Below are 24,440 nucleotides of genomic sequence, written 5' to 3' on the forward strand. Positions count from 1 at the left end.
ACTCAGAGCTCCACACAAGTATTTTGGTGCCTGCCTACCTCCCATGCATTTCAATGGACTTTAGGTACCTAGATGCTTTTGGAGGCTCTGGGCCCAAATCAAAGAGTCCAGCTGGCAGGTTGCTGGTGCCCTGTAGCCTCCAGAGGCAATGCTGGAGGGTCTGTTACACAATGGAAGAAAACCAGGATGCAAGGCAGAAGGAGAAGGCAAAGGAAATCAAGGTCAGAATTAAATTCTTTAATACAAAAAAAAGTTTGTTTGTCGTCGTTGTTGTTGTTTTTTTTAAGATATATCTGTAATTTCTTTGTTTAAAAATAAATATGTACTAAGGAATATCTTGAAAAAATTCACTAGACACAATATGTAGTGTTAATATCTTTTTTCCCCGCAATTATTACAGATAAACAGTAGCACCAATAAATAAAATGATAACAAATATTAAAATTAAAAAGGAGAGAGATTCAAGATGTAGAATTTTCTATTTTTCCTGTTTCTTTTTTTACATATATAAAAAAATCGTAGTGTCTATTTAATCCGAATCACACATATACATAAACATATATATATATATACAAACACATAGCCAAATATATATATAGTATGTAGATGTATATCTAACCCTTGTCTCAATAGGAATGTGTAGGGGTAGGTGTTAGACAAATTAATTAAATAACTGCCCATAACATGCTACTGACTCTGCCAACAATTGGGGAGAGATGGGATGGGACAACAGGAAGGTTAAATTTATACACAACCAGTACAAATTAAAAAAAAAAAAAAAAAAAGGAGGTACGGCTTATAAATAGTTGAAATTAAATATTAACAAAGAATACTGAAAAATCCCTACTCTTTAATTAAATTATCTGTTTAATTTCTAATTTTAAAAGGGATATTAAATAAGTATATAAAACACTTTCTCTTCCCTCCCCCCCCATCGGAAGCCTCTGTCTTGCGCACAATGCAGCATGAGTATTATACATTGCAGATGTAAGCACCCACCCGCGTGTTTTTTCTCCTTCTGAAAGCCATCAGTCGGATGGGGAGTTCCTAGTGGTTAGTAGTCACTTGTTGTGAATCTGTTTTTAGACTGTCTTGTCTTTTTGGAAGCTTTCCATGTTGTACATTATCAGGCGTTGAAAATTCAATTGCAGATGATGTTTGGCAGCATTCTGACACAGACTGAGTACCTTTTTGATTATTATGATTATTATTAATAATTTTAATCACAGAACTAGATTATATATATCCACATAGATGTACAAACACGCTTTCAGGGGTGTGTGTGTGTGTGCGCGCATGTGTAAGGTGGGTTTCACATACACCACAGCGTATATTGCAGATACACACATAGCCAAGACTCTCAGACACTGCTTAGGGATTTCAGCTGCCTTCACATTTGATTCCCCAGCCCAACGTGGAAAAGGGGCCTGATATTTACAGTTCATCATAAAAACGTTCTTACAGGTCATTCACACTGGGCACGCAAACTGAAGGCAGTAGAAGTTACTTTCTTTCCCCCCCCTTCAATCTTGGCATACATATATATTATTTTTTTATATATATATATATGTATAAAAATAAATATATATATATAAAAAAAGAGAGAAAAACACAAACATACATACACACAGACACAAATGCACACATTCACATACACACACACACCCCTACTGTGTATATACTTTTGATTAATATCCCTTTCCAGAAATGTTCCGTAAGCATCTTGGATGCTCTTGAGTGGCAGCTCTGTGCATGAAGAAAGCAGACAGTGCTGAACAACTGTGTGGCTATGCACCGGTCCCCATTCTTGCTTCAGCACACTGTAGGCCTTGTGTCCTTTTGCAGCCACCAAGGGCGGGAAATCTAGACTCCTGTGATACTTCCTTGAATGGAAAGTTAGTGCGCATCAGCTGCCCACCATCCTTAAGAGAAGCCAGCATGTCTCTCTGGCAAAGTTTCTATAGCGAGTAAAGTCAACGCAAAATGTACACTGACATCCCATGTCCCAGCAAGGCAGGCAGGTTATGAGACGAGTAAGGGCGAAGGTTGGGGGAAGAGAGGGGAGGAGGAATCCTTGATCACGGAGATGGCCATTTCCTTGGCCTTTGACCCATCGCACCCTAGGATGCCGCTCTTTGGAACTCCCTGCCCATCCTCTCCATCACCTCTCCTCCCTGTCCCAGGCAAGGAGAAGGTGGTTTGTGGTACAGCACACTCTACAGAGAAACAGCGGAGGCCACATGAGTCAGTTAAGAGTTAAGAAGTTTACACCCAGCGCTTCTACTCAAGTCCAATCTTAGCTTGTTTCTTATACCCCAAGTAGCCCGCTTGTGTCCACAGCAGTCGAGTATTATCCAGTGAAGACACCAATAACATTAGCAATGTTAAAAAAAATAATCAGTATATATATATATTATATATATGTGTGTGTGTGGTTAAGATATACATATATGTATATATAGATGTGGTTAATATATATATATATGTATATGCATGTATACACACATATATATGTATACATGGGAAAACCCATCAAATACACCCCTATAGTCTTCCTGGCTCTGTTATTTAGCAGCATGAAAAGAAAAATAAAATAAAACAGTTCAAAACCAAAAGGTGAATTCTGTGCGGCGGGTGCCTTGGGGAATGTTCCTTCCGGAGTCCATCGTCCGTACTGAAAGTGCTGTGCTCTACCGATCCTTCATTTTTAGGGTTCATTTGGATTAGTGTTTTGTTTTGTTTTTTTCTGTCCAGGCGAGAAATCAGGCTCCAGAAATAGGGCTGTTCCCCCTTCTTTTCCGCTGCTCACCGTCTCGGTTTTTCACATCTGTCAGAGAGGAGAGAGAAGGGGAAAAAAAGAGAAAAGGGGTTAATGTTTGTGATGGGGGTGCAAGTAGGACAGGAAGGGAAGGAAGGGAGGTGGCTGATGTGTTTAAGAGCACATGGTGTTAAGACATGGCATGACGTCACTGGTGGGGTGAAGTGCTGTGCAGATGGGGCAAAACAGCTGAGAATCTCCACCCATGAATGGGTCGATAAATTCTATTCCCCCAGGCTCACTTACACGGGGTGGGGGCGATACTGGTACAGGGGTAAATTTAGGAGCAGTATCAGAGGTTTCCTCACGGATGAGCTGATTGTCTTGTTTGCAGTCTCTCACACCATGCACACATAGATACACACAAACACACAGAAAAAGAATGCTAAGCAATACATGCAGAATGACACACTCCCTCAGCTCTCCACCTATCCTGTTGTTTGGGTTGGAAGCGGTGCAGGCAACACAGCCTCATGCAGGCAAGAAGGTGAAAAGAAAGTGCTTCTCATTCCACTAGGTGCCACGAGCAGGGGTTAGCACCAGGGAACAGCAGTAGCAGCAGCCTGAAGAAGCAGCAGGAGAAATGAGAATTTACCCTCCCCAGTAGGGCCCAATTCTAATTCTACAAGAAAGAGCATGAGGAACTTCAGCTTAACCAGCTTTTTCTCTGGAAGCACGTAAGCTACTACTTCTATGACTCCTTCCCATCTTTCTCGCGAACACACCAGCTATGGAAACCTTCTTTAGTGCCAATTAATCCCACCACAGAGAGGGACCAGTAAGAGAAACTAGGAAACCCCTTCTGACATCATGACTTCTTTGGGGTACTCTTTCTTTTTTCTTTGTATTTGTTACTATTTCTCACCCTTCAAACTCTGTAGGGCAATCTCCAGTTATTCTGGAGTTTGGGAATAGAGGCAGAGGGAAAAGTTAGGTCTGGTCTCACGCTTCAGAGGTTATGCTCACTGGGAGAAGTTTAACTCCAGAAGCTGCTCTATTCTGGCCCTCCATCAATCACTTTCCCACTGAAATTACAGCACCCCAGAAAAATCCTCTGTATACAGAGCAGTTTCCACCACACTCACTGGCAGTGCAAACACCTCTCTGGTTTGGGCACAAAGCCTTTTCACACCTAAAGGAAGCACTTGCTACTTGTAGCAGCCTTAGTCACCTAGCCAATTCCAGGCAGGCAAATGGAGGCAAATGGAAGTCTCTTTCAGGGTGTAGCCACAGAGGACCCTGGATCTCTCTCCCTTACTCTCTCTCATCCAGCCACTGCAATACTCTGTTGACAGGAGGAATCACCTGTATCTCTGTGAAAGGGACCCGAGTTCAGAGTCACAGCCAAAGGACCAATAGCAACCCCATTTCTATGTCTCTCTCTGGATAGGTAGGATGATCCCACACCCCAGAGATGTACACGCAGGTGGTGCCAGTCAAGAGACCCCACTGAGCTCAACAAAGCGCTCAGGTGAGAACCAGGAATCAGTTTCTGCATGTCTATGCCACAGATGGTGCATGACAGGTAGCACTCAAATGACACATGCACAGCATGGATCTCTGAAAAAACACTAACCACACAGTGTCTTTTCGTCTCCCACCTCACACCTGAAATCCAGACCTCTGCCTGTCTTCACCCAGAGACAAACTGAATCCTGCTGTATCCCAGTCACAGCCCTGAGTGCAGCCCCTCAAACCACAACTCTGGCCAAGACATGGACAAGGAACTGTGAACACAGTGCAAGAGAACAGAGTGCTCTCCCTGGCTTTTAGAACAAAGAGGCAAAGGAGAATGTGGGGAGGCTCCTGGCCTGGCTTTCCTCACTCTGCACACAGCAGAGTGTCCACAAGCCACATAAAAAGGGCTTGGAAGACAGGGGTGGTCAAATCCTAGTCAGCTAAGGATTTGTCTTTGTCAGTATGCTCAGAGTTGCATACAGATAACGTACGGAGGGCTACAGACTCTCCCCCTGGCTACCTCAGCAACATGAACTCCGTTATCTTGTTCTATGGGAAAGGATACCTTAGATACAAATGCCCTGGCTCTGGGAGCCATCCCCATCCAAGTCCTGACAGCACATCTGAAACGCAGAGCTGCCCTTTGACACAGAGAACCTCTGTCCTCATCTCAGTTAGCCCCTCTGCCCTCTGGCCCACGTAGGACAGCAAAAAGAAGTAATCATATAGCACTGGTGCCAGAAGTCAGCAGGAAGCAAGCTCCCCCCTCTTTCTCTTTCTCTCTCTTTCTCTTTGTGTGTTTCTCTTTCATCCTTCAGGACACAAACCTGCAAGTGCGCTCGTTTAACTCAAGCTGCCTCGACTTGCAACGTGAGTCTGTGAATTTGCAGGAACATTTACAGGTCTGGGGATCTTGTACAAACAAGTGCTTTCTCCTCTCTGAGCAAGGCTCACAGTGACTGCAAAAAGGCAAAAGGAAAGATGTCTAAGCTACAGCGCTTCAGCAGAAAGAAAATACACATGCAACACCCTAAACATCAAAGCAATCCCCTTGCCCCCTCCCGCAGCCCCCATGCTGCCCACTGGAGCGTCATGGGCTGACGGATTTTCCAGCAGCACCCCGGCAGTCCCAGGACAGCACCCCCTTGCATTAGCATAAAGAGAAAGAAAACAGGCTCTCTGCACAGTATTCACAAATGCTGCATTGGATCCATCGGCACAGGCCAGAGGGAGGAAGAAGAGGAAAGCAAGGATGGGAAGGTGAGAGGTCCCAACCAGCTACTGACATATCAATGAAAGGAGTTCTCTGAAGTGGGCTATTTGAGTAGAAAGAGGCCAGTGGCTAAACGAGTTAAATACACAGGGTCTCTCCTCCCCTGGAAAGCAGCTGGGCTCCAGCATCACATGCTTACCCCTGCAGCCTGCACTGCCCTCCTTTCTGTAAGCCCCATCCCAACCTTGCCACCTAGGAGTCTCCTACAGAGGGGCCATGAATTTACAATGCAGAATTCTGTGAACCACCATGAGAGAGGCAGAGTGAAAGAGACAGAGAGAGACACAGGGAGAGAGAAGCCACCAAATCCAGCAGAAAGAGAGAAAAAAATGAGAGAGAGCCCCCCCCCCTGTTCCCCAGCACCCCGTCTCTGGCTTCCCACCATCCCACCTCTCCTCTCCACCTGTGACTCCACCACACGCACACACACGCACGCACACACGCACACACATGCATGGCAGATGCCAGCCTGCCTGTCGCCTGTCATCGTAGCAGTGAGGGCACAAGACCAGTGGGGGAAAGCAGACAACAGAGCTGCAATCACAAGGCATGGAAAAGAGGTGCAGGGCCTCGCTCACCCACCCACGCTGTTGTGCCTTGGGAAAATGGTCACCACTGATGATTAGAGAGCCAAGCAAGCTAAAGCCACCTTCCCTGAGATACCCTTAGTGCCAGAGCGGTGCCACCACCAGTGCTGCCCCTGCAGGATCTGCAGCCCACCAGTGACTGGGAGGGGAGGGTGAGATTTGAGTAGAGCAGCAAGCAGGCGGATTGATTTGGGGAGAGGAAGGGAAGACAGTCTACAAGCAGAGGACACAAACGTACAAGCTGGGTGGTTTGTACCGGCCTTTCTTGCGCTTTCTCTTTTGACCCTTCCCCTTTCCTCGCTTTGATTTTCTGGAAGAAAAAAAAAAAAAAACAGAGAAAGAGAGAGAGAGAAGGAAAGAAAGGGGGAGAGAGAGAGAAAATGGAAGAAAACGCAAGGAAGAAGAGGAAAAAAAAACCAGCCATGTGCCTTGCTGGGATGGGGGGAAGCACATGAGGCAGGACTGGAGGGCAAGTCCCAGGGCCAAAGCACAAATCTCCACCTCACACACACATTCACTGGCCCTCCTGCACTCCTTCCAGCACTGCAACCAGCCTGTCCACAGCCAAGCCAACGCCCAGGGACTCAGCAGAGGCCACCTCCAGCAGGGCTGCTGCCAGTAGAGGTGGTTCTGCTGGAGCCTCAGAGGGGCATCTGCCCCCTCCAGAGAGGGCCAAGGGGTGAGGGGGAAGGAACAGAAAGCTTTGTGAAAGCATCACGCAACCGCAGCAAGTGCAGACAACTCTTCCAGGCGACAAGCGTGGGCACACACTGACTGACAAGAGGCAATCTGAGTGGAGGGGCTCTCCCCAGGGAAAAGGAAACCACTCTGACCTGACGCACTGCCCAGCACCAGGCCTAGGAGGGGGCAGCTGAGCTCCAACAGGGCCGGTGGTAATCCTGCCTTGGGATGGGAGCAAAAAGGGCCCGGCCTCAGCACCCCGCAGACAAGGGGAGAGACCTGGTCTACACACCAGTGCTGTGTGGGAGAGGGCTATCTAGCCCGAAGGCTCTGCTCACGCACCCCACCTCCTGCCTGTAGTTCGGAAGACTCCAGAATACCTCACTGGATGTCTGCTAACATCCCCTCTGGCAGCCTCCATCCTGAGTACCAAAGGGGAAAGAGGGAGGCCTGATCTAGTTATGACACCCAGAAGATAACCAACAGGCAGCTTTCAGATCTTCCCTCCTTTCCCTCCCTCCTCTTGCCTTCTACATGAATCTGCCAGACAGACAAGCAGACGGAGCCAAGGCACTGACTCCATTCTGAAAAATTCACCAGTTGCTTCTCACTCTTGGGCAGGAGCTGGGACAGACAGGCAGGGGCTAGGATGTGCAGGCCTGGACACTAACCAGTGAGAGCACAGGGAGAGAGGGAGGCTGGAGCCTGCGCTGCTCATTGAGCCACATTAGCACAGGACCAAGGGAGAGACATGCAAGGAGAAGGCCCTAGGCAAAGCACCAGGGCTTGCCAGACAAGTGAGCCCCAGCACTGTGGCAGTTGAGCTCTCTTGTTCCCTGGTGCAGCCCACCTCGGGAGGGAGCTGTTGAGGGGACACGGGGGGACAGAAGGGAAAGCACCATAGGTGTTTCTTAGGCCCTGTTCAAGTCATCTCACTGGAACGAGTGTCAGAGCATCAGCTCGCTCCCAGTCTCTGCCCTACATGTCAGGAGTCACAGGGAGGCAGTGAGGGGAGGAAAATCGACCTGAAGGGAGGACAGGGGCACCAATATAACAGGACTTTCCGTCCAGCACAAATCAAAGCACACCAACCTCTCCCATCCCTTCCCTTTCTTCCCCAGGGAGTGCAGAACCAGCAAAGAGCAGGCAAGGTGCTGTTAGAAGAGGAAAGGGAATGCAACACAGTTTGGGCTGGCTGCTTCACCCACACCCCATCCTCACCAGAGTTCACACAGACCCAACTCTCGCACAGCTTCAAACCACAGAGCCACGCAGACCAACCATCCCTGACACGGCCCTGCACAGAAAGGAGTGTTGGCTGCACACAGCCCAGTGCAGCCAAGAGCAGATTTCCAGGGGGAGTAGGAGAGGCTGGAAGGCAGCTAGAAATATACAATCACCAGGAGAGGGGTGAAAGAAGTTCTCTCACTCTCCCGCTTGCTCTCTCTGTCTGTTTCAGCCTCATCTCCCAATATTCACCTCCTTCCTCTCCAACTCCGCACCTCTAAATGGCAGACTCGCTATCCCAGCCATGCGCAGTCCAGCTGACCCTCTCGCTCAGAGAGGTCACTCTCTCTTTTGATGTTGTTCCACATTTTGTGATCGTCCCTGCGACTACTGCAGGACAAGAGCTTATTTCTCTACTTTCCACAACCTTTTTACTTTGGGGAGGAAGGAAAGGGAAGGTTGTGCCTTAACCTCCTTCAGGTCACCAGCAAATCCATCAGATTGAAAAAAACTCATGAAAGCCTCCACCAAGACCCAGACAGGACATCCACCTCCCTTTACACCCTCCTGGGCCCCCACCCAACCAAAATCAGCATCACATCCTGCATGGCATCAGTCCTGCCTCCACCAGGCCTCTACTGCCACCTCTCCCTGTAGCCAGCAGAGTTCCTACCCGAGCTGCTGTGAAAGAAGCCAGCAAGTACTCACTCAAGCAGCAAGAAAAAAAAATTAATAATAAAGAAAGGCAGCAATTTGCAGTAACCAGAAACACCCCAGGAAGAGGGAAGGGAGAATGGGGGCTGCACCTTGAATCCATTCTGGTAGGACACACACGATGAGACTTCCCTGACTCGGGATAAAGCATTAGGAATGACTGCCATGGTCATGCGTCATGCAAGCTCCAGGTCTGGGGTATGAAGGAAGGACCGTCAGATCTGGGTTTCTGTGCCCACCTGGAACGGATTCAGAGTGTCGCCCCATGCACTATCATATGCCATTTCCAAAAACACCTTCTCAAAGTAAGTACCTCCAACCAAAGAAAAGGGCAAGGGGCAGTGGGGAGAGGAAATGCCAACCAACCACCAAAAGAGAAAGGAGGAAAGGCTTGTCACTTACTTTTCTTGTTTGTTTTTGACATCTTTCTTTGGTCTGTGGGGGAAGAGAGAACAAAGGCCTCATTAGAAGGCAGCTTACTATATATGCTTCCAGTATTATCCCCAGTTCCCGCCAAGTCCAGGGAAGGACATTGCAGGCATTGCAGGATGCCCATGGCACAGGTACGGTGGTCCTTCTCAAAGTGTTTGCTCTCCTGCTGCACCTCGCTGGCAGCCAGTGCCAAAAAAACCACAGGTTTCAGGCTAGCATTGCCCACCTGTGATAACTAGAGATGGAGGAGCCTCGCCAGCAAAGGACTTCTTTTACCAGGCTCAGCCATCCCACTGCAAACCAATTGGGGAGACTGCAGAAGCCTCTGCACAACAGTCCCAACCCAATGGCAAAAAAAAGTAAAGGCTCAGAGTAAGTTTATTGCAAGAGGAACCAGTGCTGCTCCATTCTCACCTGCAGTCACATTTACTGTGCTGTAAGAAGCTCATGTGCGCTATGTGCTGACTCTGATGGGGTTTAATTCTCATGATCTGGAATGAAAGAAACAGAGAGGGTCACTGCCCATTCACTATTTATATTCACAGCTCCAAATAAGCCTGCTGCGCAGCAAAGCATTTGCACCCCAGGTGCTCCTGGGAAGAGCATGGCAGAGTTTGAGCTCGCTTTGAGGCCCCACTCTCCCAGTCAGGGAAGGCCTTTGATCACAAGCAAGTGGCAACACCAGACTTGTGCCAAAGCTCTGTTTGCTCATGCATGCAAGGTGCCAGCACTAGTGGACTGCCTTGGAGACAGGCATGAGAGAGGGCGTAACACCATAGCAAGGTTCTCACTGAGCTGTCCCTGGTTGATCCTAGAGAGACAGTAACAGGGCATCCAGCCTGCTCTCACGTAGAAGCATGCTTCAGTCTAACGCAAAGGCCCAAAGCAAAAATACCATATCCGACTCCTTTACCCTAAGCTACCATTCCTTCCCAGCTGACATCTCACTTTCTCAATGACTTGACACACAACGTAGATTTGGTGATCTGTGCTTAAAACAGCCCTGCAGAGCCAGACACTGCCCATCCCCCATCCCCAGGTGCCTCCAAGGAAGCTATGCATATATTGTCACAGTCCCTCAACACAGAACCCAGCTGGACCACTAGCTCTAGCACTTGCACCAGAGATCTGCTCAAGCGCCTCTGACCTGTTACAGGTATGCAGGCATACCAGCCAAAAACTGTAATTCAGCAAGGAATGGTAGTAAGAAACCCATCCCTCGCTACACCATGCTAGTATGGTCTAGCCCAGGCTGGAGTCTGCAAGTGGAAAAGCAGTATGGGGAATCATGGAAGGGCACAGACAAGTTCTCCACCGCTGTTCAAACACAGCTCAAATGACAAGTAAAAAGAGCTTTCTGGTTAATCACTTAGTACTGCATGTCTCTCATCCATACCAAAAGTGATGGCAATATTTACAGTGGCCATTCAAGAGGCTGAGGGACAAGTAGGTGAGGCAGCTATGGGTTAAAGGTAATGGGTGCCATTGTGGGCACAAGCTGGCATCCAGGCTGGCAGACAAGGGCAGTGACAAAGCTCTCTAAAGCAAGTCTGCATCTTCCCCATGTGCCCAGCCTTTGCTATCGGGGCCATCTCTGTCTCTTCCAAGGAGCAATTCAGCAGCCTCCAAACAAAGGAGGAGGACGCCCAGAGGCAGAAAGGCTTTTCCACTTGACACTGAAGCAGTCTGTTTCTTAGAGCCCCCTTCCACCCCTGCTGTGCCAATGTAGCTAATGACCCAAATCCCCCTGCTCTGTTGGTAAAGGCTGACCTCACATGCCCTCCAGGAGAGAATACTGACAGGCTTTCCCCTTTAGCACTACTCAGTTGCCTTCAGAACAGCAGCTGTCTGGACCAAACACAGAGTTAAGGTGGAGCAAGGGCCCAAGGAGTATATTCTTTGGAACCTCAGAGATAATAGCACCAGAAATGTCTTCTGCACTCTCTGCTTTGCAGAAATGCTCCTTTGCATGCCCCTAGCTACTCTATTTGGGCACTGGTGAGGTCAGAGCAAAAAAACAGATTCTCATCTTAGCCTTGAATAGACACGGGCAACTCATCTTTTAATGCTGCATGGTGTAATGCTGGGCACAAGGGTCAGGAAAGAGGCAAGTCCCCCCGGTCCGACAATCTCCATTTCCCTGGGGTAGGCTGCCCTCCCTCTGAATTAGCTGGGACCTGGGACTTGGGGTGGCTGTGATGGCTAACTTGCTTCCTTCCACCCAAGCATGCCAGCTTGCAAGATGTGCCCTCACCTCCATTGTGACGTTGTACACATCCACAGGGACACATTCTAGGCCCTCATCGCCGCAGCAACCCGCACATCTCATCAGAGGCACACAGGATGGCTTGAATATGTACTCCACCTCATCAGGGTACTCCTGGAAAATGTCCACCAGGGTCTCAATTGTCCTGCAGAAGCTGCGCTCATAGACTTCCAGGAATTTGATAACTAAAAGGAGGAATGAAGGAAATAAGTTAATGCAAACTTAGCTCAAGAATGTCTAGTGCTTCACCCCTTAAAATGAGCCAGACAGTTGCAAGACATCTACCCTATGCTCTTCACTAACAGTCTCGCAGGCCTAAGTCCTTTGTATCTGCCCTACACACACACACACACACACACACAAATCAAGTGGGGCAGAGAAAGAGACAATCTATTCCTAGCGCTCCTTCAGGGCAGAGGCAAGATAGACAACAGAGCCTCACTATTTGCCTGCCTGGCATGACGATGTGTCCCTCAGGTGCCTCCTCCCCAAAGCCCTTCCCTGCTATCCCCCATACTCTCAGATATGCTGCCACTAAGCAGATTAGCTCAGCTAAAAAGCACCTGTGGTACTGCAGATGACCTGGACTCTGGATTAAGGCCCTTCACAGGTTTGCCTTTTACACCCTTTCAAAATAGCCAGTGGATGCCCCAGTGGGTTTTAGAAGGCAAGGGGATAAGCCAGAAGCATCCTTTCTACAGACCTCAGCACACAGACACTTCTGAGAAGAAGCAGAGGGTTCTGAACCATGCATCCACATATCTGCTCTCTTCCTGTCAGCAACCTCTTTCGCCCTTGCAGAACATCCACCTCAACAGGCTACCTCAGAACCATGATAGCACCTGCTACAAATCACAGCCTCTGTGTCTCCACACTGACCACTTTCCCAGACCAAGGAATCAAACCACCCGCTGAAAGATTCAAAGCAAGCCCACGGCACCCCCAGGATTAACTAGACCATGTAACTTGGTTACCGAACCACAATGAGGCAGTGTGGGTGGGGGAACAGGGCCGATCTGCCATTATCCCCTGCCTTCACTACAAATGGAGCAAACACTAACTACTTGCGATCTGCACTGATTTCATAAGCGTTTTTCAATGTTTCCCAGCCTCTTGCCAAAGCTTCATTGTGCTGCTTGGTCAAGGGTTGGAGAGATTTAAAGTGATGAGAGATAGGATAGATAAGTACACATGCACAAAACCCAGCTGCTAGTAGTTCTGCCACCAGTCAGTACCAGGAGCCCTCCAGGCCTCCTAGCTCCACCAGCATGCAGGCAAAGAAAGATGTCTCAAATGGAGCAGAGGATAAGAATATGCACAAAGAGATAGTGCCTGCCCTATGCTGTTAAGCACTATAATGATCCACCTGTACAGTATGCAGTCCTACAGCACCAAGGTTGATAACTCTGAGTGATAAGAGCAAACTGCTTGCATCATGGAAAAAAAATGGTCTCCAGTAAGCGCTTCTGAACTTGTGACAAACTGGCATAAAGGTTACTTTGCCACAAAAATGCAAAAGCTGCAGGGCTTGGAGCTTACAGCCCACAGTTAATTGTTGAAAGTTAATTCTAGGTCATGCAGAGCTGACAGTGCCACAGTACTGAGAGTGGGTACAAGAGGGGAGGAGCTTCCATCCAGGGAGTTTGAAGTGTCAGAGAGCATGAGCAGCTATTAAAAAAGGAAGTGCCTTGTGAAAGGGAAATGTAGCCTGGCAGGCATGGACTGCTTGTTGGTATTCCTTGTCTAGAAGACAGCATGTTTCTGTTCCTTGTCCTTTCCCTTCCTCTTTCCTCCTCCCCTAATGGCAGTATGCCTCCTGTCTGTTCTCCTATCTTGTCTATGGCTACCTCCTTCTTCCCATTCCCCTTCAGAATGACCTTAGTCACTGCCTATGTTGAACAAGTTGAACAATTTAGTATGTGCGAAATTCTGCAGGCACAATGACAGCACTGTTGATTATTCATGCTGTGCCAGCAGAAAGGATCTGGGAACTCTGGCAGTAAAGGCACAGTTCTGGATAAAAATGCTTACAGACCTATGTCAATGGGAGGGAGGGAAAGCGGCAGTTACCTGTGCAGATTAAATGCTGCTCACCGCAGTAGTCTGGGGCATAAAGGAGGCAGAAACCAAAACAGAGTAGAAAATTGAAGTGAAACTGATTCATGTCTGCCACGCTTTTTAAATGTTTGCACTGCGCAAGCAGCTGGATTACACCAGAGAATGTGGACTACAGACTGGCCACAGAACAGCACATTCAACTTCTTTTGCAGAGCTTTTACTTTCACAGCTGCACCCTGATGATTACATTTGAGATCTGGGAGATTTGACAGGACCAAATGCTTCCCATAAAGAATCTGGGAGTTTTTGCCTTTACTTTAACATACGATGATTTTCCAAAGTCTGAATCAGCCTCTGAAAAGGAAACGGGGAATCTTTCTCCAGCTGCCAGTCTGAAGATCCTGCCATGAAAGGCGCATTGCTTTTGCTGGACACAGAGCATTCACACGGAGACTGTGCAACACTCGATAATGCATTTGCACAGTTAGCACCCAAACTGGAGCACATGACTGAGGTACAGTCATCCTCACAGCAAAACCCTGCCCCTGCTACCGTTCCTACACTTACTCCTATGTACTGGGAGTCATATTCCACACTTTGCAGCGCTGATTCAGCCTGTGCTTCCTTCCCATTGGTTGTGTCAGGGACGGAAGAAGGGCTGTCTTTCATGGGGAAATACAGGAAGGTCACTGAAGGACTAATACCACTTGGCCTGCTCCCTTCCTGCAATTTGGGCTTCAGCCCACATTAAAAGTTAATCCCGCATTTAACCCACACCACTACCCTGCAAAACACCTCCAGATTTGAGTCAGAGGATCTTCTTTGTGAATGGAGCGGGAAGTAAGGTTAAAACCCAGTCAGGGCCCACATTAACTCTTCAGGGGAGACATAGCCACAGTAGGCAGGATTAAGTCCAAATTTGGAGCAGTGGAGTGGGAACATGCTAGACTAGAAAAGGACCAAGTCTATGATCATTTTGCCTCCCTCCCCGTCAATGGCTTAGCAGCAATACAGACACACTGTTCTTTTAAAAATAAAAGTGCAGCCACAAGTGCTGGTGGTTTCCTTTATTTATACCAGAAAATCTTTTCTAGTGGAACAAACAAAGAGTGTTTGTCTGACTCCTCTACAACTTCCCGTGCCACAAAACACATGGAAGGCTCTCTTGAGCACAAAAGGGTAGGGGCTGAATCTAAAATTACAGTCTCCAACCAGAGTAAGTCCATCCCAAATAAAAAGCTGTCACAGCTCAACATTTCAGGGCAAGCACGAAATGGCCAAAGACACAAAATCATCTTTCACCCCAACCCCAAAGCCGCCAAGAGCTTCAGTGGAAGAAACTACAGGACTGTCCTTGTGGAACAGAGGCACATCATTGTCTCCTCTTCACAGAGGAGAAACTGAAGTACAGAGAGGACCCCCAAGGTCATACAGGAGGACAGAAGTAGAGCCAGGAAGGTAATGCCAGAAGTCCCGATTTCTAGCTCACAGATATATCTGCATCACAGAATCAGAAATAGCACCAAGGCAATAGCTCCGAAGTCTCACTGATCACACTGTCAGACCAACTTCTCCCACAATCCCATCAGCCTTCTTGTGACAGGGAATTAAATTCTGTTTGATATTTCCCCTCCCCAGGAAGGTAGTTGGACACAACAAATGGCACAGATGAGGACAGTAGCTCTTTTCTACCAACAGCAGAGGACTGGCTACCAAAATAAGCCTCACAGCAGGCTCCATCTTGATCTCTCTGGAGTCACTGAACCTTCTTCTGTTGACTTCAGCAGGAGCAAGGGTCAAGCGCAACAGGCGGCAGCCCACCAGCAAATCAGAAATTTTGACCATGCAGAATGGACACCTATCCCAAACACAGCCTGCCACAAACCTCTGGCAATGCACATGCAGTCTGTCGCACCAATAAAGCTACAGAAATTGAAATAAAGTGCGACGAAAAAAAAAAAAAAAAAAAAAAAAGCCGATCTGGGCCCACACTGCTAGAGCCCTCTGCTGACCTCCGGCTGGAATAACGCTGGAGGTCACAACCCGTGGGGACCCTGCAAGATCTTCACCAAACCCTGCCATGCAGCAAGTGGTCTGCTCTGCTATGAAAGTATGGGGAAAACACGGTCATGATGGTCTTAAAGCAGCTGATGATCACCTCAGTCTGAAGGCTCCAAAGTCCACAGCCCTTTTACCTCACTTCTGAACTGAGGACTGTGGACAGAAAGCCAACCTCCTGCAATGCACAGGGCTCCACTAGACAGGGCACTTACAGGAGGCATCTCTGACTAACCTGGGGGCTGGCTGCTCTTCTGGTCTACATTTACTCACACAAACCAACGAGGCAGAGGACGCTGCCACAGCCTGGCCTTTAGGCAGCTGGAGAGACACAAAATCACAATGGCTGCAGAGGCACCACCTCATTTCCTCACCAGGCAATGGTCCCATTCTTACTGGACCACCAGTAACACATTAAGCAGAGCCTATCGGACCAGACTGCTGTCCCCTGAATCTGCTAAGCCTGCTAGCTCAAACTGGAGTAAAAGGGTGTATTTTTCGAGCCTGGCTCTGTACAGTGCTTAGCAATACCCTGACTGGGGAAGGTACCAGGGACTGTCAGGAGGCAAAACTCCAGAAAATCATCCTGGGCTGCCCTTTTCTCTTCCTCTCCCCCCGGTGACCTGCCGCCTGGCGAGGGTCGGGGCGCTGCTTCGGCCTTTGTTCGGGGATCAGCCCTGGCCACCCAGGCGGGCACCACCAGCGCCGCCAGGGAAGAGGCGGGCAGTGAAGATGACAAATCCCTTCCTACGGCACTGTGGCGAATCCCTAGCCAACTGTTCGCCGCTACTCAGCTCTTTGTGTGCGAGCGCGTGTGTATGTATGTATTTTTATATATATATAAATGAGAATGTGTATGTGCACAAGCGCACGCACGCAGTTTTCCTCAGAGTTGTGGGAAGCCAGCAGCGGGGCGGCCCGGGCCGGCCCTGCTGCACGCCGCGGCCCCACTGCCACCCCGGGCCCGCAGCGGGGGGGCGCGAAGGGCGGCGCAGCCGCCGCGAAGGGGTTAATGGCGGCGAGGCCTCCCGCCGGCAGCCCCCCCGCTCCCGCCGCCGCTCCCCGGGAGGTGGCGGTGTTGGCCGCCAGCGGCTCCCGGGGCTCGGGCCTCCTTCCCCCGAGCCCCCGGCCGCCCCCGCCCGCCGGGAAGCCGCCCAGCGCTTACCTTCATTGGGTTTCCGCTCCCCATCCCCCAGGGCAGGAGCAGCCTTCGACAACTGCAAAGATAACAGAAAATCAGTCACAACACGGACTCCGGGGCGCGGGAGGGCTCCCGGGCCCGCCGCCGGCGGCCCACCGGGCAGGAGGCGGAGGGAGGCCCCGGAGGGAGGGGACGCCCCCCGAGGTGGAGCCGTGCCCCTCCAGCCGCCCCGGCGGGCACAGAGGGACCTTTTGTTCCCGCCGTCCCGCGGGGAGCCGAGAGGGACACGGGAGGCGCGAGCGGGCCGAGGGAAGGGGCAGGCGGGAGGCAGGCGGCCGGGCCTCCAGCGCGGTGGGCCCTAGAGAGGCCCCAAAGGGAGAAACGCGTTCCTCGGGAGGAGCTTTCAGTGATTACGGTCAAAAACGAAAGAGCAAATCCGGGCCCGGGGGGGAGAAAAATAACAGGGGTGACGTTCTACCACTGACACGACCAGTGGGCCTGGGCACCGCTCTTCTCCCCCAGGCCTCCATTTACCCCCGGCAAAGGTGAATCCAGCCCAGGATGGCAGAAGGGGGAGAAGGGCAGCCAGGCGCGAAAGGGCATCGCTCCCCTCTCAACGTCACATATGTCTGTCGCCGAGTAGTTGTGGCATACGAGGTGTTGGTATCTGGCCGGGCGTCAGGGCAATTAACTGTGACAGCACAGCTTTGCCGACAAATGCCGCCAAACCGCCCGGGTTTCCCTCCTCTCCTCTGGAAGGGAGGGCGATGTGTGCCCTCACCTAACGGTCCCGGTCCCCAGCCCCTGCGTGGCCCAGCAGCAGCACAGCTCCCGTCCCTGCACTCTGTGTGGCTTCCCCTGGACAAACACCAAACAGGCCCCAAGCTCTGTATTCGCTCCTGCTGCCTTTTGGGTCAAGGGGCATTTCCAAACCGCTGATGCAGGCAGGAGTGGTGACAGGTAACCCACCCCCAGACTGGGATGGAGAAGCCTTACACCGCTTTACTAAGGAAGTCTTTTTAATTCCAGGTGAAACAAAAACTCCACTCTTCCAGCTCTGCGTGAGGGTTTTAGCTCTGACGTAACTTTCCAGCCAAGTCAGGTTTCCCCCTGCTGTTCTGTTCTGAACCAAAACCAAAAAATGCCTGGCTTGCTTCACTTCTCTGAGGTATGTTGCCACCTGTGTTATGCCATCCACCCCAGAACCTGCTGCCTTTCAGCAGCGGCCCAAAAAGAGCATGGCAATACATACAAAATACTGCTTCATCAGTGATATGCTGCATTCAGGCTCAGAAAAAGGCTCTCTGATCTTGTAGCCAGAGACAGAACTGAACTGAGCCGGCAAAGTCCACCCCAAGCTTACAGTGGGAATCTGCCACCTATGGTCTTCTAGGCAGCCCCGTGCACCACCATCCAAGCAGCCCGAAGTGTAGGCTTTTAAAAGGAGGGGGCAAGAGAGCCTGCAAAGCCCTAGAAGCCCCTCTTCCAGCCATTCCTTTGTGTCTGTTCACTGTTCCCTTTGTTTAAGGTCCCCCGACCGAATTGCTCGCTTCTCATTTCAACCAAAGTCTTTCTATACCTGGGCATAACTCACCAGCCCAGACCTGAGCCACCCCATGTGTTGTGGACCTGTTTCTTCTCTGGGGAGGGCTGTGTGCCCAACCTCAGCGCTGTGACAACAGTTTAAAAAGCAGGTTCCTAGAAACAGTTTCATTCCTGAAGTGTGAAGGTCACTGCAACAGCACAAACAAAATGGAGGCAGCGGAGGTTGCAACAGCCTTCCAAAGCCACTCAGCGCCTGACAATCTATGGGTCAAAAGAAACTGCACCAAGGGCAGAAAAGCCTCAATCTGTGTTGTAGCACAGGAAGAGGATCACGAGCTAAGTTAGTTTATCCAAGTCACAACGCCCCCAAGACCTTTCACAGAGGGATTTTTTGTTCACACACCGAATGACCATGATGGACTGAGCAAAATTACCTCAGAGACACCTTGAGGGTCATTCTACCCATTCTCTATGAGAGGCTGACCAGCTGGCTACCAAGCCTACCACCTCCTCACATGCAAGCACACATGGTGCAGAGGTGATGGGAAGCACAAGCAAGCCACAAACACACTTTCACTGCTCACCTGCGCCTGGCTAGCACCTTGCTCTGCCCCTGATGTACCAGAGCATGAGCCAGAATACTCTCCCAGCGCTCACTTAGACCTGGGTTGCAATCCCACCCCAAGGACAGGAAATGAGATTGGTACGAAGTCTGCAGAGAGCTTCTAAGCACACCCAGGGGAGCTCTCAGCAAAAAGCCAAAAGTTTTCCTAGTACTATCACTAACATGCTCTCTGCTCACTATACCAAGAAACTGCCCTTTCAGCAGTGTCTTTCACCTGTGGCTAGTGCCCTCAAGGCCCGTCCACTAGAACAGCAGGTGAGGCAGGGGCTTGTGCCTTACTTTAAACCAGTCTGCTACATATCAGACAGGGCAATGGGGAACCAAAAGCGTTCCAAGGGATAAGCAGGCCCAGTGTGCCCTTCAGTGGGAGCCTGAAGGTCACGCTCTCCTCTGCTGGCTTTTGGCATTTCCCAACAGCTCTGTAACACAATTTCCTTCCAAAAGATTTTCAACATTTCACAGAGATGTGGAAGCAAGCCCTGCGCTCGAGAGCAGGATAAATGACCCCGGGAATGGGGCTGACCAGGGGGAAGCTCCTTTCTGTGACCTTTGCAGGTCACAGCGAATGCAGGTCCTTTAGTGGAGTAAAACCCTCCCTAACTAATAAACCCACTTCACACCATCCATGTGTCTGCACCTTCCCTGTCCCTATTCTCCTTTAGTCCCTGCCCAAAGCAAGTTACTCGCTGAAGGGAGAGAAAAGGTTAATCAAGTCACTCCTCTCTAACCATCACCCCCCTCACCACCACCACCAGCACTCTTTCTCTCCCTTCCCCTCCCCCTAATCTGTGCAGCCTCATTAAAAGAGCTTTGTAACTGTTTAGGACTGGAACAAACAATCCATCCACTTTGTGAGGGACTCTGGGACAGGAGTTAAGGCACTTTTCGTCTTAGGCACTAGAAATTCTTCTCAGCGGTTTCTACTTAAGGGGGGGCAGGGACAGGACTCACTGCACTCCTTCTCCATTGTACATGCAGACAGAGGTCAGTAATCCCAGAAGCTGCCAGCACAGGCGAGGCATTTTCCTGACACGGAGCAGGATGGTCAGGAGAGTGGATTTGGGGTTGCTCAGGAAATCAGTGAGCCCCTCTGAGATGTCAGCATGGGCTTTCCTCTCCTCTGCTCCCAAAGGAGCGCTACTCCTCCCAGCCTGTCCTCAGAGCACAGGCCCAGAGCAGCTCTGGGGAAGGTGACCCTCTGCATCCTGGCTACCTACGGGCTGGGGAAGCAGGTTCTGGTGGCTCCCCATCGCGGCCTGGCGCAGAGGCACACCAAAGGCAGGGAGCCTGGTGGGTGTGCAATCATTAGCAGTCTAGTCACAGGCTCGCTCTCCCTCCCTTGATGTCTGATCCCTGCCTGTTCCCTATGGCAATACAGCTGGTGTATCCAGGTCCCTCCACAGTCCAGGGAAGGAAGGGAAGAGTTTCCAGACCATCATTAGGGGTGACCTGCCACCAGGCTGCCACCAGGCCCCGCAGACAAAGGAAGACAGGGAACAACTGACCCTCCCCCATTCTTTAGGAAAAGGAGGGACTGGAAGGGGATACCACCAAACCTCTCTGACCCCGTGGGGCATGAGGACTGTGCACCGCAGCTCAGCACAGGCAAACAGCTAGGAGGGTGGCATCGCAAAACCACCTTTTCTTCCCTCTCCTGCATGGAAAGGCTATCGCCACCAGTGGAGGCAGACACCTGTGGCATCAGCGCCACCCAGCCTTGACCGTGACATGATTTCCTACCAAGCCAGCCTCGCTGCAGGAGTGACCGTAACAACTCCCTCAGTAAGGAGTCATCCCCCTGCCACCTTCACCAGAGGAGCACCGTGATTCCTGCATCCCTCCTCCTTCACCTTCAGGAAAGCTGCCTGACACGCGCTGGACCCCACTTTCCCAACTCAGCCTCTGCCAGGGCTTTTATTTAATGCACTCCAACACGCCTGGCTAGCTAGATAGGTTTTATTCAGCGCAACAGCCAGATTAACAGTACAGATAAATATTATCATCAAAGCACAAAACCCTAGTCCCGGCGTGAAGAGTCATGCCTTCTGCCATGCCCAGAGTCATCGTCAAGCTGCCTACGTGAGATCTGCTGGTATTTCTAACGTTCCCATCACCGTGGTGCCTGGGCAATCAACAGACAAATAAGGACAGAACCGAAGGGCAGACCTCACCGCTGGTCTGCCTGAGCACTTATATGGCCCGCATCACCCAGCTATCTGAACATCTCACCATCTCTCGTGTATCTACCCCCCGCAACATTTCCTCCCAACCCCACCAATACCCCATAATTCCCCCCTACTTTTTTTCCCACCGTTACCCTCTTTCTTTTCTCACTGGCACCATCATCCTGCCTAGGAGAAAAAGACAGCACAAGGCTTTTAAGCAACTCCTGAGGACAGACAGACCTGGACTCTACCTGATCCGCCGTTTCCTCCTCTGGGGAAGAGGAAGGGGAGGGGAGAAGGAGCAAGGGGAGGGTTAAAGGGTATTATCACTAGACACCGATACAGAATTGTCTACTCTATAGCCAGGGAACAGATGCTACTGTACAAGTTTACTGAAGAGCTATGAGGCAAAGAAACCCCCGTTTTAGGTCATGGTGGAAAAACTCTTGGGAGAGTGGAAAGAATTGTCCCACGAGCCAAATCTGGCAGGCAGACAGCATGGAGCTGCTCTGTGCCACAATCGAGTGAGATCTGCGCCTCGCTTCCCATCGAGCACAGCCTAATGTGTGACTGTCACTGGAGAAAGTAGAGATATAACAGGCTAGAAACAAAGCGTGCAGTGCCTGCATGACTTCAGTTACAGCTGAAATGGCTCCTAACTGGGGAGTTACCTTCCAGCATCGGTGCTGAACAAACAATGTGAATAACTGATTAGTTTGCAAGTGACGTTTATTTTCATGATTGTGGGAGATTATGTGGCACACGTTCTCTCAGAGTGCCGAAGAGAAATGGCAGGAGAGGACTAACCTGTTATAGCCTTTAAAACATAATCCATGCCCATCTAGCGAACAGCCGCTTTCACGTGGGCACTCTGTGTAAACCCCTTAATATCTCTTGGCAACACAGCCCTCTCGGCTCTTTAGAAAACAGATTTATAGGACAGGTTTGCACAGAAAGCTGCCTTTCTTTTTTCTTAAAAAAAAAAAAAAAGAAAGAAAAGGAGGAAGAGTTGATTTCTAATCCCTCAGGAATGACAATGAGGCAAAAGTAAAAGTGACTGAGGAGGAAGAGAAGAGAAAAATGCACAGTTTTGTAATCTCGGTGCAGTAGATATGTATTTTGATTTTTTTTTCAATCTGGAAGAAATTCAGGATCCATTTTGTCCTCTTTGATCTCTATTTGTTTTTCCAGCTAGGTATTTTGAACTCCACTCGGCGGCACGAACCCGAGCTGGGACCCAAGGCAAATACCGCTGAAACACCCTTTTGCAATGTCAGGAGACCCGAGGACAGGAGGTGAGGCTGATGCAAGAAGCCAGCTCGCTGCCTCCCAGCCCCGCGCCGCGCCGCCCGCCGGCCGCAGCGCCCGGGGCCCGGCCGCGGCCCCGCCGCCCCGGGAGCCCCACGCCGGGGACGTGCAATGCGCGCACATGTGCGCGGGCACTCCGCACGGCGCTGCCGGCTGCTCCGGGGGTCTGCGAAGCGCCGGGTAGCGCCTTCCACCCCGCTGCAGCAATTGCACGCACGCACGCACACGTGTGCGCGCTGCAGGCACCCAGCTGGACCCAGTGCCAGCAGCGCGGCGGCACCGCACCGAGCAGGTGGGAGGCAAAGCGGGGGGGGAGGGAAAAAAAAACCCGGAGGGAAAAGTATTTTCCAACACACACACACCCCGTACGCGGGGCACAAAGCCCCCGTCCCGCCGCCGTCCCCGCCGCTTACCTCCGCGCTCTGCAGATAGAGCAGCGCCGCCAGCCCCCAGTGGATCCAAGTCAGCAGAAAGTTCATGGTTGCCGGCGCACGCCGCGGAGCGGGGCCCGCCGCGCTCCGCCTCGCCGCCGCCTCCCCGCCGCCGCCGCCTCGGCGCGCTCTCGCCCGCGCCTCCTCCGTGCCCGCCGCCGCCTCCTCGGGTGCCGCCGGCCGGGCGCTGCGAGGGGCTCCGGGGGAAGGGGGGGTCCTCTTCAGGGTCTCCGGTTTCACCCCTCCATAAGCCCGGCTCTCCGCCGGCCCCCGCTGCTGCTTTCGGTGGGCGCTCCGCCGGGCCGAGCGCACGCTCCGCGGCTGCCCCGCCGCCGCCGCCGCCCGGCCCCCGCCGCCGGGCAGTCCGAGCTCCACAGCGGCGCTCGTTCGCGGCCGCTCTCCCCGCGCCGGGGCAGGCAGGCAGGCACCCGCGCCGCGCTCGCTTGGTTTCGCGCACTCACGCCAAAGTTTGCGCGGAAAGTTTCAATGCATCTCTTTTCCTGCGCCCCCTCTTCGCGGCGGCTGCCTCCGGCGACTCCCCGAGCCGGGGTCGCCTCCCCGGAGGGAAGGGGCTGATCCCGCCGCCGCTCGGCCCGACCCCTCTCCGCAAGTCGGGGTGGTGGTGGCGGAGGGGACGAACAGAGCGCTTTCCGCCTGCCCTCTCTGTCTCTCTCGCCCTTTCTCTGTCCACCGCTTTAAAAAAAAACCAAACAAAACAAAACAAAAAAAACCAACAACAAACAATCAGAACAGTGATGTATAAAAAAAAAAAAAGAAAAAATCCAAACTGGCTAGAGAGAGAGGGAACTGGGGCGGGGGGAGGCTCTGCAGTAAAGGGAGGAAAAAAAAATCCCAGTGGATCAAAGTATAGGTGGGGAAAAAATAAATTAAACGAGAGGATAAAGCAAGGCGGCAAGCCAACAGCAGGTCCCGGTGCCCGGGGAGGGCTGCTCCCGCGGCGCGCTGTCCCCCGCCGGCGCGGCGTGCGCTCCTCGCCCCCGGCGCGGCGGCAGCCGCGCTCCGCGCACTCCAGCGGCGGCTCCGCGCAGCGCCCGCTCCCAGCGCAGCGCCCGCCCCACTGCCCGTTCGCCGGCGCTCTGCAACTGCTCGGCGCGGCCGCGGGGAGAGACGCTCCGGCGAAGTCCCACCCTCCCCGGCAATTCCCCTCCCTCCTCCCCTCCCATCCCTTTCCGCGCTGGGCGAAAAGGCCACGGAGGTAAGGGGTGCGCGCCCCTCCACCGCCCGCCCGCCCCACTCGCGACCGCAGCCCCCCGCGGCTCGCACATTTCGCCCCCAGGCTCCCTGCCCTGCCTTCCCCCCGGCCGCCCCACGGGCCGCGCTTCCTCCACCCTTTCTGTCTTGCTGATGGATGCGGCGTTCGGGTCAAAATTCACCTTGCCCGTGTGAATTGCTCCAAAGTCCAGCAGAGCCATTTGAGGGGAGGGGGCAGCAGGGGACAAACTGTGATCACAGTCATTATCAGTGTCCCCCCCAAGGCCTTCACTTTTCAAATACAGTGATTTCTGAGCACCTATGTGCTAAAGTGGGGGGGGGGGTCATCCTCAATTGGGTTTTATTTCTCTTTATCCTTGGCTCAGGGGGCCTGCCAGCACTGGCTGAGTGGTGCCCCAGTGTGCGGAAGGGTGTCCTACT

At 51.7% G+C, this 24,440-nt stretch overlaps 1 protein-coding gene across 6 annotated transcripts; it reads right to left on the reverse strand.

Moving 5' to 3' along the window:
• Positions 1-222: 222 nt before the first annotated feature.
• On the reverse strand, positions 223-23,870 carry VEGFA (vascular endothelial growth factor A). 6 transcript variants are annotated; one of them, XM_049830810.1, is made up of 8 exons: positions 22,770-23,870; positions 16,738-16,789; positions 11,445-11,641; positions 9,605-9,681; positions 9,161-9,193; positions 6,375-6,446; positions 5,104-5,235; positions 223-2,827 (listed from the first exon to the last, which is right to left on the reverse strand). In XM_049830810.1, the coding sequence occupies exons 1-8, from the start codon at positions 22,833-22,835 to the stop codon at positions 2,806-2,808; spliced, it is 651 nt and encodes a 216-aa protein (XP_049686767.1). In that variant the 5' UTR covers positions 22,836-23,870; the 3' UTR covers positions 223-2,805. The 6 variants fall into 6 exon arrangements, 4 of the variants coding, with proteins under 4 accessions (XP_049686767.1, XP_049686768.1, XP_049686769.1 ...); XM_049830811.1 differs by lacking the exon at positions 6,375-6,446; XM_049830812.1 differs by lacking the exon at positions 5,104-5,235.
• Positions 23,871-24,440: the final 570 nt, after the last annotated feature.

Source organism: Accipiter gentilis, chromosome 28 (assembly GCF_929443795.1).
Source record: "Accipiter gentilis chromosome 28, bAccGen1.1, whole genome shotgun sequence".
Taxonomy (NCBI): domain Eukaryota; kingdom Metazoa; phylum Chordata; class Aves; order Accipitriformes; family Accipitridae; genus Astur; species Astur gentilis.

Bases quoted from the DNA above. Each gene is read 5' to 3' on its own strand.
- VEGFA (XM_049830810.1), bottom strand. From the start codon at position 22,835: ATGAACTTTCTGCTGACTTGGATCCACTGGGGGCTGGCGGCGCTGCTC. The intron at 9,194-9,604 runs GTGAGAATGGAG...CTTCCCCCACAG, and splicing joins CACAGTAAATGTGACTGCAG to ACCAAAGAAAGATGTCAAAA. The intron at 2,828-5,103 runs GTTTGTGTCCTG...CCTCTCTGACAG, and splicing joins TTAAACGAGCGCACTTGCAG to ATGTGAAAAACCGAGACGGT.